The sequence below is a fragment of the Pteropus vampyrus genome, unplaced genomic scaffold, assembly GCF_000151845.1.
Source record: "Pteropus vampyrus isolate Shadow unplaced genomic scaffold, Pvam_2.0 Scaffold353, whole genome shotgun sequence".
Classification (NCBI taxonomy): domain Eukaryota; kingdom Metazoa; phylum Chordata; class Mammalia; order Chiroptera; family Pteropodidae; genus Pteropus; species Pteropus vampyrus.
The window spans coordinates 1731687-1747858 of record NW_011889134.1 but is presented as its reverse complement, the minus strand read 5'-3'; the positions used below and the strand labels follow the sequence as shown (position 1 = coordinate 1747858).

Below are 16172 nucleotides of genomic sequence, written 5' to 3'. Positions count from 1 at the left end.
TTTAATCATATTGATGGAGTGGAAATAGGAGTGGGAGTAGAAGTTGTCAGGGCTGGGATGGGTTCTGGGCAGGAAGATTAGAGGTAGAAGATGAATAATTCTCTCCTGCTCTGAAGTGAAAGCTATAGTGGGAGAAGGGAAGTAAAATGGCAGCACAATCACAAACAACGCCCCCAAACAATATAATTTTTGAAAACTGAAAGAGTAGATATTCTCAGAATTGCTGTGAATTTTCTCCTGGGGCTTCAAAGCTGTCTCTCTGTCTATAAAGATTTTATGTTTTCTTGTAAAACCTCTCAAGCTTTCACTGTAAATAGAGCCTTTCTGAATAGGAAATCCCAGCCTTCTCCCTGCCAACAGATCAGAAAAGCCATCCCAACTATGAAGGTTTAATTTTCTCTCCTCCCAGTTCTATTCATAGGACTGCCATGTGTTTTCTTATTTGTTGCTGGTACTAACAGGCAGAATAGAGACTCAGGGGAAACAAGGATGAGTGATAACTTCCTGTCTACATAGCCTCTAGTCATGTTAAATAAAAAGAAGAAAATGTAGTTAAAATAAGAAAAGAGAAAAAAGTACACAAAACTGAATACTTAAATTGGAATGTGAAAGTAGGCCAGAAGAATTGAAATTTGGGTTGACTTAAAAAGACAGGGGTGCCTCAGAGATTATGAGAGCAGGAGATAGAAAATATGAGGCAGAGGATGGAGAAAAGAATAAAAGTTATGGAGGGCAATAAACTTTCTACTTTTTGTTCATTATATGTATTTTAGATTTCTCATCTGAGGGCCAAGGAAGTAGTTGAGACACGGCAAAGAATTCCTGGTGCCCAGGAAGAATCGTTCTAAATGAACTGACCTCTCAAAAAATAGAAGGCAGACTCCATATATACAGATGTGTTGTGCATGGTACTTTATTAACTGTGAAGATAAAAATTTTGAAATATATTGCATAATGGAGGGAAAATTGGTAAAATAGCTATGGATGAGATACGATTTTAAGATAGTAACTCCACACACCCAGCATATTTCCTTTGCAATCTTTATTGTTTCAGCAGTTATACATAGCCCAATATATATCAAAACATATATCAAATATATCTACGTCTATATCTCTATCTATCTATCTATCTAAAACAAAAATAATTCTCATGAGTTTTAATAGCCAAAGTTTTGATTTCCAGGATCCTGGACTTCAAATTTAGATCATAAACATAAGATTTGTGGATATATGTAATATAAATCATTGGCCTACCTATGTCATCTTGTTAGGTAGGTAGTTAGTCAGACATGAGCCACAGGGGAACAAAACAATGGAGGCCCAGCCTAAAGACTGCCCAAAGAACACCCTGTTGGTAGTTAGATAATCCCTCCTGTATCCCTAGAGACAAAGGACAGAAGGGCCATAATATATAGCTGGTTTAAGCTGACCACCCATGCACAAAAGGTACTACCCTAACCTGCCCACGACCTCAGCCTCATTGTACCTTTATTATAATACCATGTTTATGCCCAAAAGTTCATGAATCTAATTATGACAGACTGAATTCTGGGTAAGAGTATGCACGCTAGGCAAAGCGTTATATAGCAGCAAAGTGTCAATCAAAATGACCTCACATGCCAATCACCTAGGAATGCCTTTGTAACCACCCATCACGCCCAAATATAGGATAGACCTTTCTACTTCTGTGTGATTACAGCTTTCTGATGAAAACCCATGTTCCTCTCTTGGATCATGCACTGCCTTTCTAAAACATACTTTTAATAAATCTTTTCTAAATCTCGCTGATTCTTCGCTGCCAGAAGAAACGAGGAAAAGTGCTAATTACACTTCTGGGTTGTTATCCCCTCCATGTGCTGAGTAACAAGTTCAAATAGCCCCCAAATGGTAACAATTTCAGGACTTTGAACTTCAAATTGCTGGTCTCTGCTTCTCTTTGCCTGAGGGCTCTTTCTGAGGATTCAAGCTCTCCTCCCCCAAGCACAGCCCTTGAGCAAAGACTAGCAGAATTCCCATCCCCCACTTCAGATTGCCTAACTCTGAGTTGTATGTTCCACATTAGCTGCCAGAATTACTCAGTAAACTCAAGCTCCAGTTATACCCACGATGGTAAATTGCTTGATGATATATCTTTTATTAGTTGCCTTCTCCTCCTCGCCTCAGTTTCCCACACCCCTAACTGGCATTTCTGAGACCAATTCCCAAATTAACTACTAATATATATGAATCTTCTTCTCAGAGAAAGCCAAAGATACAAAGGATTCTCATTATTCGCAGTAGTTATGTTCTATAAGTTCACTGAGAACATGAAATTAGAAAATATTGAACCAATTCTCCAAGGGGAAATACAGGACTATGTTCCTACAAGTTTGATTACATTTTTATCAGTCAATCATACATAACCTCGCTTTATGTGTGTTTCAGTTTAAAGACACCTTATTTAATATGTGTTATTGATTTGTCAACACTGAACTGACAGTCAATAACACTATATTGCATGCCTAAAGGAAGCTTACAGACATATATATTTTCTCTATAAGTCACATTACAGCCTTCTTGCACTTAGAAAACATTAGATAGCACTTCAGCACTATGCTTAGTCACCATTTTAAACAACGAATCACCAACAGCAAGCACAAAAATTCAAAACACATGACACTAGATAGACCACAAAAAGGACTGTTGTTTATAGCATTATAGCTGAAACAAGAAAGCAGAGCACCACCTTGTTCAACCTCAGCTGGGAATCTGTCCAGCCAATCAAATTTTCACTGTTCTTCACATGTCCACAAATGACCATAAAAGTACAAGCAAGTATTGATTTGGGGGTCACAAATAAATTTCAATGAGTAAGCAAATTCACAGATAAACTCATGTTGAGTTCCCTACAGCAAAGGGGGTAGGAACAAACGATTAGAGAAGGATATATAGGATATCCAAGCTGATGGTTTGTAGGTACCCTCACAAAGTTTATCTGCTCCCAGTATGCAGGTGAGAATGTTTTCCCATGCATGCTATAGAGGCTCAGAAGTAGCTAACCTACAGTCAACTAGGGCAAGCTGTGCAGGTGAAGAAAGAAGGATGCAGCAATGTACTCTAAGACTGATGGTCATGTATCAAGACAAGATACCAGAGTCCACATGTAGCAGAAAAAAATCAGATCCTCCTGCCTTCACACTCCTACTCCACCTATGCTCTCATGCTAAGGCACTCCATAAGTTCACTGGAAATTGGATACAGCCCTCAAAAAAAAGGAGATTCTCAATGGACTAAAATTGTGCTCAATGTATTGATAAATCCGTAAATTGACTCAGATTTAGTTTCTGCTTAAAATAGAAATAATCATAAATATTCAAGCATCTTGGGCTCTTACTGAAGAAATTGGATCATTTAAGATTTGTTCATAATTAACACATATTTATTGCTATACCTATAATGTGAAAAAACAGTTTATTAAGCATATCACATCCTAGATGGACACTAAGACAATCACAACAAATAAAGATGAGATAATCTATAATATGCATAAGATACCTTGGTGCAGGTGAGTATTATAGAAATTAAAAGGAGAAAAATACCACTTTGAATTTTGTTGCATGGGGAAACTTCACAAAGGAAGAATAATTTGACTAGGTCAGAAAGTATAAGAATGGTTTGCCTAAGGAGAAAAAGCAAGAAGGTATTTTATATGGGGAGAATGATAATAAATAGTATTGAGAGATTATAACATGACAGACGTAACAAAAGAAGGATCCATTCAACTTGGTGAATGACTAGTCATAAGTTCAAAGTAAAAAAATCATAATAGATCAATCAAGTTTTGAGTTTGGAGACTGAGAATTGTGGTACCAATGACAGAAGTAGGGAAACCAGAACAGAATGATGAGGCAAAATGAATGATGAATTTAAGGTGATAACATAACATCCTGGGGGAACTGACAAGCAAGCAGCTGAAGTTATAAAACTAGATCTCAGAGGAGAAGCAGAAGTGGATCTGAGAATTATCAGTACTAAGATTAATTACAGAAACCTGTGAGTGGGCGAATATCTAAAATGAGGCCATTAGAGAGAAGAGGTAGAGGAGGAAAAATGACCACAAAGAAAACAAATAAGAAACAGTGAAGGAGTTGGGACATACATATTATCCCAAGAGGAGAGCGAGGAGAAAGATTCAAGAGTTTATGATCAACTATGGCAAACATTACAAGGGATAACAGATAGAGGACTAAGGAAATTCAGCTGAGTTTGCTGACCAGCAGTTTACCTCCAGATAGCAATTTCAGTAGAATGGTTGAAGTGAAAGAAAGAATAAGTTAAAGAGTATATAGAAGGGGAATGGAGATAATGGCTACAAATCACTTTGAGAGAAAGAAATTCTTGAAATTACTAGGTTTGCAGCATCATCAAGGAAAAAAATGAGGAAGTGTTTAAATTTTTTTTGAGGTTTCTGCACACAAAGAGAAGGGGTCCAATGGAAAAAAAAACAAATGAAAATTCTGGGAAGGCTTATTAATAATAAGACCTAACACTTATGTGCTTCTTGTTATGTTCCAGGCACTGTTCTGAGTGCTTTGCATGTATTAGTACACCTTAATCTCATAATAATCTTATAAGGTGACTACTACTATCATCTTCATTTTATAGGTTACTAAATGGAGGCATGTGAAAGCTAAATGACTTATCTAATATAACCATCTAGAAGGAGTGGGGTCAGGAAATTAACTTTGACAACTGACTAGAGACATCATACTCTTACCCACTGGGCTATATTACTTTCAAGAACGAAAGAGTAATGACTCCCCTTATGAGAATGGAGGAAAGAGAGGATACACTGTTTTATTCTAAGATGAAAAGGAAAGTACCTGAGCATCATTACATATGATATGACATCATATGATACAGCTGTATCTTGAAAGTAAGAGAAGAAAGTAGGGATTAGTGGGACAATTTAGGACACGTAGAGTCTGATGAAGATTTAAACAAGAGGAGTGTGCACTACAGATCTAACAGGAGAATAAAACCTGTTCAACACCTTCTGTAGCTCTAGTTGATGAGAAACTATCAAAGATAGTTAAGTCAAGTTCACTGTGGCTCTCCTGGGGGAATGGTGGAAATATCTGAGTTTGGAGATGAGCTCAGCAGATAAAGTTGTAAAATCAGGGGATGACATCAGGGTATTGAAAATAAGTTAATTTAGATGGCAGATTATGTTTTACAATGCCAGACAAGAAGTTATTTCAAGTAAAAAAGACAAGTTTTTATAACTTAGGATGCTATTGGCCCAATATTTATAACACAAGGTTTGTAAACAGATATCGAATTGGGTAATCTATATATTTTAATAGGAACAATTGGATTATAAGACTAAGCAATTAAATATTCCATCAAGAAATATTGTCTTATATTACTATTATTATTTCCTATGTAAATGTTTTTAATTCAATATCAATAAATCTCAGACTCTGAAAGACAAAGTCTATTATGAAAATTGTATAGACTGAAAATAGCTGTCCAACCTCAAATGGCTTTTATACAGTCTGACTGAGCACAGGTTAAAATGTGGATGAAATATTGACTCTATCCTTGCTGACAAGTTCCAGAAAACATCAAACAAAATATCGAAAGAACAAGGTATTAAATGCAATCGATACCTATAAAAATCCAGTTATAACCTAATCATAGATGACAATTTATAAGAAAAATGGTATGTTATTATCATAATTATTAACTCTATTTAATAGCTAAATGCATCTCATAGATGTTGGCAAGCATTAAATCAGGAAGAATTACAAATAATATAAAATCCTTAAAATTAATATACTTTCTCTGAAATAACTTTTTCTAAATCAGGAGTAGGAAACAAACAAAGGTCATAAAAATGTCATCCTGATCCTTGCCCAAAAAACATTTTCTTTGCAGAAAATGGATATTTTAAAAGTTTAATTCAGGGTTGATCATTCAGTTATGATAGATGCTATTAAATATAAAAAGCAACTTTTTCCTCATGTAATTGTGTTCACTTTTTAGATGTCGGTGTTTAGACTGGGTTTATGAACAGTTTTTCAAAAAAATGTTTCAGGGCCAAAGGAATATTGTTGAACTACATTTTGGAACATATGGCCTTGATTGATTTCCAAGTACGGAGGTATATTTCATAAGATATAGAGAATTTGATAAATAAACGCTTTTAAGCAAGATTTGAATTTTTAAAAAAGATTTAATTGCAGGTTGACTTTGATGAGTCAATTCTTTTAGGAAATTTTCAGGGTCTGAGAGTCTGTACTAGCCAGACTGCCCTTACAGTAATGCTGATAAGAGGAAAGGACACTTACATGTAAGCCTTGTGTGGTATTGACTGCTTGCTTCTAATAGAACACTTACGATTGCATTCCAAAGCCAACTATAAATATTTCTGCTTGTTTGCTTAATATATATGTATATATTTTAGGTACTGAACACATAACTTTTATATATATTTCATCACTATGTATAATGAGGCAGATAGACACATTTTAAAATAAAATGTTAATGTTTACAGATACCTGTGAAAATTTTAAGTATTTCTTTGCCCATTGACTACAATTATAAGTGCTTTTTCCTCAGGCATTGTAATTTAAAGAAGCTTTTTAAGAACAGTAAACTAAGACTGGGTGACAAATAAATAATGGCATAGAAGATAAATTAATAATGGTATCTCACAAGGTTTTAGAAAACTTTTTGGGATTTCCACCCTGAGCTAGAATGTGAAACAGTGAAGAATGCAAATCGGGAAATGACTTTGAAAGGAGAAATAAATATTTAATAATTTCCCAAGGTTAATTATTATTTTTGTAAGGTCATATGCCTCCACACATAGATTAAGATTAATATTCTTAATCTATTTAAATATTTTTAATATCTGCTTCCTCCACATTTAAGTTTTAAAAGTTAAGCATAAAGAAAGTTCACAGTACAGAATAATTCCCATTTCAGCAGAGTATTCTCACCTTATTGTATGCGTTGTGACTAAAGGGGGTATGAGAATTCTCCTGTTCATCAGTCAGTGAGAAGGAGGACAAATGACTGAAGGGTCCTGGGGTGAGACAGTCGGCATGTGAGAGGGTCTGTGGATGCAGCAGGGACTTAGCAGGAGGATAGAGTCTAGTCTGATATAAAGGATGGAGAGAAACAGGCTTGTGAGGGATTGTCACACCCTGGGAAGAAGAAAGGCAGAGTATGTTAGTGGACAAAAATCAAGCTCACTTGGAAGTAAGTCTAAATATTATAGACATTATGTCAGAATTCATTACTAGTAAGAAGAAAACCTCTTCTTATACTCAGGTCCCTCACAAGATACCTGCTTTTACAGTGCGTATCATTTGTCTCTTTCAATAATTCCAGTCTATCTCCCACCTCCGGCCTCTTCTGCAGAACTAAACAGTGTATCCTAAAGAGTGCCAAGTTTGTTGTTTTTGAAAGTACTGAGAGGAGAAATGTTTAAGGAAGGAGAGAGCTCATCCCCAAAGGGGTTGGGTGGGGTTAGAAAGTCTTCGTTAAAGAGGTAGGTAAGAGTGGAAATTAACTTAAGGGTGCTTGTGCTTGGGTCTAGAAGAAATTGGGAGAGATAGGAGAGAGCATTGCAGAGGATATCAACATGTGAGTAAGGGCAAAAATGCTGGGTCAATACATATGTAACAGTTATTTCTGAGAAAATGTTTTAAAGTGCTTTTCACTTACTTAAGAATTATCTTCTTCAATATAAAACTACTTAGAACGAATTTCTCAAAATAAAATAAGCTTTACTTAGGAGCTTGATATTTTAAAAGGAATTCATTATCTTGATTGATTACAGTATATCCTGCAAAATTTCAACAACAAGAATTTATGAAGCAAATACTATCTTTGTTCATTGGAAAGAAATTAGCAAATATGCAGTGAATAAATTAGCTGTTTATTAAGGAATTATAGATACTGCAGCATTAAATATCAACAGAGACATCAGAAAATTAATGGTACAGCCAAATCGGATACATTCACCACTCTCGAAAAAGCCTACTTTCTACTCAGCCATCTGATTTCTAAAGCTATTTTCATTGCAACACCAAAGGGCATTTTAAGGCACTATGGGCTCTTTTTATTAAAGTCTGTACATCTCAGACTCTTTTCTGCATCCTGGCATTTTAAAGTTACATCCTTTTGTGTGGTTTGGAAGTGAAGGGTGAAAATCTACTTTTTCTTTGCTTCCACTGTCCCAGTGTGCCTTTGGGAACTCAGAGCACCAATGGGTAAAGTTATTGAAGCCTTTAAATTCATTCTCACTCCCTTCTTCCCACCTCTTTGATAAAACACTTTTTTTAAAGGCAGCACTTCTTTTCAGCTTCCTTTTCCTTCCTGAAGTTTATAACAATTAAACACTGAATTATAGCATTTCTGCTACAGTTTTAATTTAAAACAACACTGTTCATAAAGTCAAGAGCAGTTATAATGCATTTCTTAAAGAGTGACTTCTTCAGCCGAGATATATCAACATTTTACAGATGCTATCACAGAAACCCCAATTTACCAAAAATTTTAATAATCTACATTTCATTAAGATCAAGCCAAGATAAAGTGTCTCTTAATTTTGAGAATATAGTATAACTTCTTGCTTATCAGCCCTAATTTTGAAGAATCCATATGCATTTTAAAAACAGACATACTTAAAGCAACAGCTTCATATTTTGAATCCTGATTTGAACTAAAAATTAAGAGTAGCAGAAAGGAGACAGAGACCAAAGTTCAGAATACTTAGAACCCACTAGACTCTAAGCTCCATGGAGGGCAGAGATCATCTTCTTTTTTTCTTATGGAGTCACTCATATCTATTGCAGAGCCTGGCACAAATGTTACATGGTTGAATGCTAAGAGCAGAAGGAAAGAGAATGAGTGTAGAGAGAAGTAGCAACACTCATCCGTTAGGAAATGACAGCTGTACATAGCACTGTGAGGACCACATGCCAGGGAATACACTCTAGTTCTTTCAACCTCATAGTCCTATACTCTGTGGTCCTTCCCCAATCCAGGCAGCTAAAGCTTAATTTCATAATCATATCTCAGGATAAGATTTTTGGTGGTGACAGTTAAGGCAGAATTTCAAAGAGAAAGCAAAGAGTCAATTTTTGGATTTTGAGGTTCAAAATTGATTTGGGGAACCCATGGCAGAGGTAATCTTTCTATAGAGAAAAGTTTTGGGTTTCAAAAGTCCAGGATCCAGGACATCAAGAATACATAACTAATCAGAGTGAGAATATGAAAAGTGTGCTTAGATTGGGGGAGGAGACAAGAGATAAGAAGATGGAGGAAATAGAGGGAAGCAAAGAGATTAGAAATCCCAGTGTGTGACTGAGAAAGGTCCCTATGCTCCACCATCACAAGTGGGCTGAGTCCTGGGGTAAAGTTGGTGGTGGTTAAAATAATTCCTGATAAATTAGGGTAATCAGATGTTAGAGAAGACATATGTGCTATATTCCCAAGTAAAACTGGATGAAATGACAAGACTCTCAATTTCTCAGTGTCTAGTCTGGTAGGGGACCCACAAAATAGAAGTGTCTGCTGGGTGCATCTGGAGAAGGAAAATAGTCCTAAGAGAGGTCATTTTGAGAGTGAAAGGAAATTTTGGAAACTGGCTGAATTTTAAAACAGTAAGGGATTCTTTCATCATAAGAACTATTCTATTTCACAAAATGGCAGAGAGTGTCCAAGTATAAATTGTTTTAAAAAGTTGTTACTTGACTGATCCCCGCAGATCGCTGACTTACTGTGAGGAGATAGAATCTCCTTTATAAAAACATGTAGTAAATTAAACTGTTGTGCTCTTCTTGACTTGCATGCCATTCACTACTTACTTCAGAAAACACTGTCTTTGTTAGGACAAATAGGAATTGACCATGGTTTCATTATTTGGGGGTAATATTTTAAATCTAAGATACCCTGCACACAAATATGAACTAATTCTGACTTTATTGATACTAAACGCATAGATGTCTTTAAACTTATTTTTTAAACCCACTTTCACTATTTTGAAATTCGGAGCATGCTGTGTACATACAAGATAGATTTTATATTACACCATTACAAACTTCTTGTTATAAGATTTATATATTTAGATGCATTAACTGCAGCTTTCGTATTGTTCATGTTAATGAAGTGTTAAAATTTTAAGAAAAAATGATCTTACAGTTTTTAATATCTTGAGATTTTGTTCCATGGAAACTATTATTGTCTCAACAAGGAATTTAAGTGAAAGGGTTGATGTTCTGCAACTAAATTATGTTTCTTATACAGAGCCTGTCACCCAGTCTAACATCACCTCCCAGAAGAAGATAGAAAAGCAAAAACTATCCCCAAAATTTCTTACAGGGATTATCCTAAAGTCTTTTGTGATTATGAAACAAATAAATCAAAGTACAGTGTCATTTGCACTTAAAGAATGCAGAAACTGGAAATCCAGAAATGAAAGGGAAGATGCAAAGGCATCTTCCCTTTCATTTTAAAAAGCGGCTTTGTTTAAATTTTAAGTTGTCAACTTAGCCTTTCTACTTAGGATTTTGCAAAAGAAAAATAGCTGTCAAGTTTGCCAATACAAAAAAAAAAAAGTAATTTAAGTAGCAGATACCAGAACCCTTAAAAATACTATCGAATATGTGTGCATGTGTTTTCTATAAACACACACGTACGCGCACACACACACACACACACATACATATATTTAATCTCGAAAAGAAATTATCTTTCCTCCCAGAGTTTTAGTTTAAGGAAAAGCAAAACAAAGTTATAGTTATTCAAAGGGAAATAGTGATAATAAATTATAATGATGATTTCTCAATACTCTATAAAGAAGAAGTAAATAGGAAGTGATTTTTAAAAGAAAGGGAAAAGTCAAAATAAAAAAAGATTCACAACCAAAATTGCTCAATCCAAAAGGAAAAAAAAGGGTTGTAGTAAACTCTATGGTAATGGGTACAATTTGTCACAATTTTCACCTAAACAATAGGTTAAGACTTTCCATCTCCAAATTTATGACTTGAGTAATTCTTGCTACTGTTTCCTTTTTTATTTGGGGGGGGGATCATCTAAGGATATGAAATATTAGGAGAGTTTCAATAATATTTAAATACATTAACACAAAATTTTGAATAAGAAGGGACCTTCATAAGTATTTTGTACAATGCCCTCCTGTTGCCGATATATAATAAGGTCCAGTATCAGGAATGACTTAATCCAACACCATGCATTTTAATTATTATAAAGATTGCCTGACTTTTAAAATTTTCTCTTTTAGTTGATTGCCCTGAAAGCTAACAATTTGGAAAATACAAGAAAGAGGAAGAAAGGTCTAGAAAGATGAGGAAGCTACAATTTGCTAAAATATCCAGAGCCAATGAGAATGTAGTTCCCTTATTAAACAAGGCTATCATTATGAGCAGAGTTTATGGCCTGTGGGAGATTCCATAAATAGAGGCTTACCTACCTCCTGTGTATATCAAATAGATAAAGGTTCTTAGTTAAAACATAAAAATATGGCACCTAATTAATGTTAGTTGAACTAAAATGCCCCTGGTAGGAACAGTATTGAGCTTCATTGGTCATAGCATTTTTGGATCTAGAAGGCAGCCAGGAGATGGTCTAGTCCAGGGGTTTCTCAGCCCCAGCACTATTAAAACTTTGGACAGGATAATTTTTTTTTTGTTTGGGAAGACTGTCCTGTACATTGTAGGATGTTTCACAACCTCCTTGGCCTCCGCCCATTACATGCCAGTAGCACCAACCTCCCCAGTCATGACAACCATAATGTCACCCTGATTGAGAACCACTGGTCTAGTCTAATCTCATTTCATTGATGAGGTTCATGTTTCACAAATTTACTAGGTACAGCTAGCTAGTTTACCACAGCATCACAGCTAGAACTCACATTTCAGAGTTCTTTCTGCAAAACCGAGCTTCCCTAGTCTCCCTTTGGTTCCATTACACACTAAAATGAATAAGATCATCATATCCTGCCTGAATATGAACTCTAAAATGAGAAAGTGAAACTAGCCTGACCCTATAAATACACTGTGAATGGCCAGTCTTTTGACCAAAAGCAATTCCTGAGAGCCTGAAACTCCTGGAAACTATTCAGCCAAAGACTGAGAAAAACACCTCTATTTTTCTGAACTTACTCAATAGAATATCATATATACTTGCTTTTATTTGAGCAGGTAAATATGCTAAGCCTCTCAATTCTACTAGATAAAAATAACTGATAATTCAATTCCTGATAAATTGTTTATTTTCTAATCAAATGCAGTTTTCTATTTTCAAGGGAAAGTAAGGTAAAAAGAAAAAAATGTTAAAGATCTAAAGGTCCACTAGACAAATTGATATTTGGATGGTTGAGCTATAATAGATTAAATTTCACTTAGGATGTTCATTTTTGGAGATTAGAACATTATTTTGAAAAACTCTACAAACCTACAGTTCTCCTATCTCTAAGAAATCACTTATTTTTAATTTATAAATTTATGACACATCTTCCTTTCTATGTAGGCTTTGAAATAAAGAAAAATACTTTTTTTAAATCTTGTTTTCTTTTTTCCATATAGTATTTATTTTAAATGATCTATTTCACCAGCCTGATTTTAGTTTCTATAGGCTAGATTACTCAAGCTGCATTTGTTTTTTTCTTTTTTTAAGGGAATCAAAAAGCAGTTTATTTAACAGTTTTAGTTCCCTACCTCATTCTCTTCTATGCATTCTCTTGGTTGCTCTTCTCATTTGGATTTATTGTTTTCTCTGCCTTGATATTCTACTTTATCTTGGATCACAGAAAGGAAGTAAAGATTCCCAACTCTTCACATAACTCATGTTCTAACTTATATATCTTTGTGTGACTCTGAAATTTGTCATCATTCAAAGTCTGTCTAATCTCATTCACACTTTAAAGTATGTGACAACCTCTCCAACAATTAAGAGATTATACTGTATGTTTCAAACACATCAATCGTAGCATACATGTTCAAAGACTACATCCAATTTTACTGTGTTCTCGTCTATACATTCTACCTTGATTCCACTTCTCATAGATCAAAGAAAATACTCATTAAAGAAAATCACAAGCCCTTTACTCTGACTGACTGCATTTCTTAAGGATACTTAGTAATAACTATCTTCCAAATCATTTTAAGGCAGTCGTGGAATTCAAATTATGTATGGAGAGAGGGAAGAGATTATTGTAGACAGTGTCCTAGGAAAGGGGCACTAGTTTTACCAAAATTGTCTTATGTATCACAATACAAAACCATATCAAAGGCATGTGATTGTTACCATCTACAATTCTATTCACAGGTTGACCCTGACTCAGAATTTTAAGAAGTTTTTGTATAGAGATTCCTGTGAAATAAAACATAAGAATGCATCTTTTTCTCATGCCAACAAATAAAACTTTCTAATTTCTGAATAACACTTACTTTGGCTATTACTTAAAATTATTTTACACAGATGCCTTCTTTTTTGACATTCTAACTATTGTCTACTACTTTTCAGATGAAACCAATATAGAAGTTTTATATCTATTTTAACAAGGCCTTATTTTAAAACTGGATTATACTTTCTATGAGACGTTCTAAATATAGCAATGACCATCTCTCTTAGGTAAAGATATCTGGGGACGTCATGGGTTAACAAAACATAGAACACATTTGCATAAACCTTTCAGATTGTCATTGTTTCCCAGCTGATTGGGATATAGTCAGACACTATTTATTTACTAAGCATTTATTAAGCAACTAATGCTTCAGACATTAACCAAAGATCAGAATTCAGTTGCTTAACTAATTATTAGAATTATTAGTATAATTCTATTATCATAGAAGTGACAAATATGTCTTTTTTGTGTTCGTTTTAAAGCATGTAAAAATATCTTTAAGATTCTTAACCCTACATGAGGTGAGAGAAAGGGTACAGAAAAGAAATCTCCCTTAGCAATGTAGACATTGCAACAGGAAATTACGGTCTTTTTGTTCTAATCTTCTGACCTTGATTCAAACATAAGGTCAAGAGAAAGCTCAAGCCTAAAAAGAGAGAGATAAAATCCTAAATTAGAAGAGGTGATCCATTCTGATTATATCATAGAGAATGCAAATATTGTCTCTGTAGGAGACTTTTTAAAAAATATATAAAACTAAGAAAATAGTTTATTTTATTAATGACAAAATATCTATTACGTATAGTATATAAGTTATTTATTATAAATTGTTTATTACCTATTACATATAGAGGAGGGAAGGAAGGAAGGAAGGAAAAAAGGAAGGAAGGAAGGAAGACAAAAAGGAGGAAGAAAAAATTCACAAGGATTTTATTACTTGAATAAATGAAAACATGGCAAAACTTAAAAAGCCAAATCTCTTAACTCTTTCAGAAGAAATGTTACACTACAAGGAATTCCAGTTCTCTCTTCCCTTTAAAACAATTTAGCAAACTGCTTAATCACTTCTAGATCTAAAAAATTAAACATTTTAATCTGAAAAATATTTCTTAATAAAAGGTTAGCAATGATGAGATAATTTTATGACAAAAGACAATAAACCATTTTGACTGAGAAATAAATGTTGAAAAGGTAGCAATTTGTGATGAAACCAGAAGTCATTCAAAATAAAAGGCAATATTGTCAGTTTCACCTTATGTTATTTGCCCTGTAATATTAACACCTCATTGACATAAAGAAGTAAAAGTGAAGGTCACAGTGGAAATATAATTTGATGACTCATTACATAGAAATCTAAAAGTCACCCACATAGTCATCAAAATTGAATGTCAAGCAGAGAGTTTGGTAAACAAGGAAAGCAAATCAGGTATCTAAGAAAAATCAGAAGAAAAGAAAGAATGAAAATACTACAACAAAGAAAATTTCCTATAATTATCCTTCTATGTTTTCTGTGAAGTGGTATGGAGGAAATTTGCTAAATGGTCATTTTCACACATAAGCATGTTATTTTCCCTATTGAAACGAATTCAAAGGAAAATAAAATTTGAGAGGCATATGCACTGGGAATCAGTCTCATGTAAAAAAAAAAAATAAGAAAAGAAAACATTTCTGGGAAGATCACATGAAACAACAATATTCTCTGTTTAATTCTATCCAAAGCTTTTTTATACATTTTTCTAGGGCTTTGATATAGGAATGACATATCTAATATCATGAGTTAAATTACTAATTTATAAAAATATGAGAGAGAATATCTTATATAACTGAATTTAGCAACTGCTTTTTATATTAAATTAAAAATCTTTATTGAAAGAATCAATAAAGATTTATTTAATTAAATATCTTCAAGTCACCTAATTAGATACCTTAAGTGACCAAAAAGTAATCAGTACATTTTGCAAACTCACAAGTAGTCAGAAAAACTAAAAATCATTCGGCCTTTAGTTTCTTAACTCTCATCAGTGAATTGATTTTATTATCAATAGAACTATGCTTCAAAGGACATCACCATAGTTTTAAATCCATATGTGGAGAATGAGGATAATTTATAATAACTCCAAAGAAGCCCAAATTGATACAATAATGAATTTAAAGGTAATTTCAGGAAGCATAAATTTTACTCTGAAGAATTTTTTTTAAATCTATCAATACAGAATGATGCTTCCTGACCTATGCCATTTTGATGTAAAAGTTGTTAATTAATAAGTCTCAATTACTTAATTATGCATGTAGTTTCAAACTTTGCTTTTAGCTCTCAGAGGCTGTCTCCAGGCAAATTTTCAGTTCATTATCAGTTCAAAAGGCTGCCCAGTTGTACTTTCTTCAGCTACAGTAAATACATTTTCATCTAGTCTCATCCTCTTTACTGTCTGACGTTTTGTAACAGAGAGTTTAGAAATCATATTTACGGCAGTTAAGCTGCTAGGGGAAATTTATTGACTTAACAATCTCATCCAACATCTCCTGTCATGTGGAACTGTCCCCAGTACAAGGCAGATTAGTGAATGTGAGCTGCTTCAATTTGGCCCAACATTCTGGCTGCAGAATTTTCCATTACATGGGTGGGTGACAGCAACTGAGTTTGGAACCATTCAATTTATTCTGTGGCAGCAGTAGAAGAGAACACAATAGTGACTGAAACTAAATTTGAGTACTCTCTCTTCTATTGAAGGTCTGATGAAGTAGCAAC

General features: G+C 34.1%; 1 protein-coding gene across 1 annotated transcript in view; it reads right to left on the bottom strand.

Annotated features, from left to right (window-relative positions):
• The window catches only part of MLIP (muscular LMNA interacting protein), a 179637-nt gene that overhangs the window by 25838 nt on the left and 137627 nt on the right, over window positions 1-16172 (bottom strand). The window contains exon 14 of the mRNA XM_011379094.2: window positions 6987-7193. Coding sequence (XP_011377396.2) covers window positions 6987-7193 — 207 coding nt within the window. The remainder of the gene's footprint in view (window positions 1-6986; window positions 7194-16172) is intronic.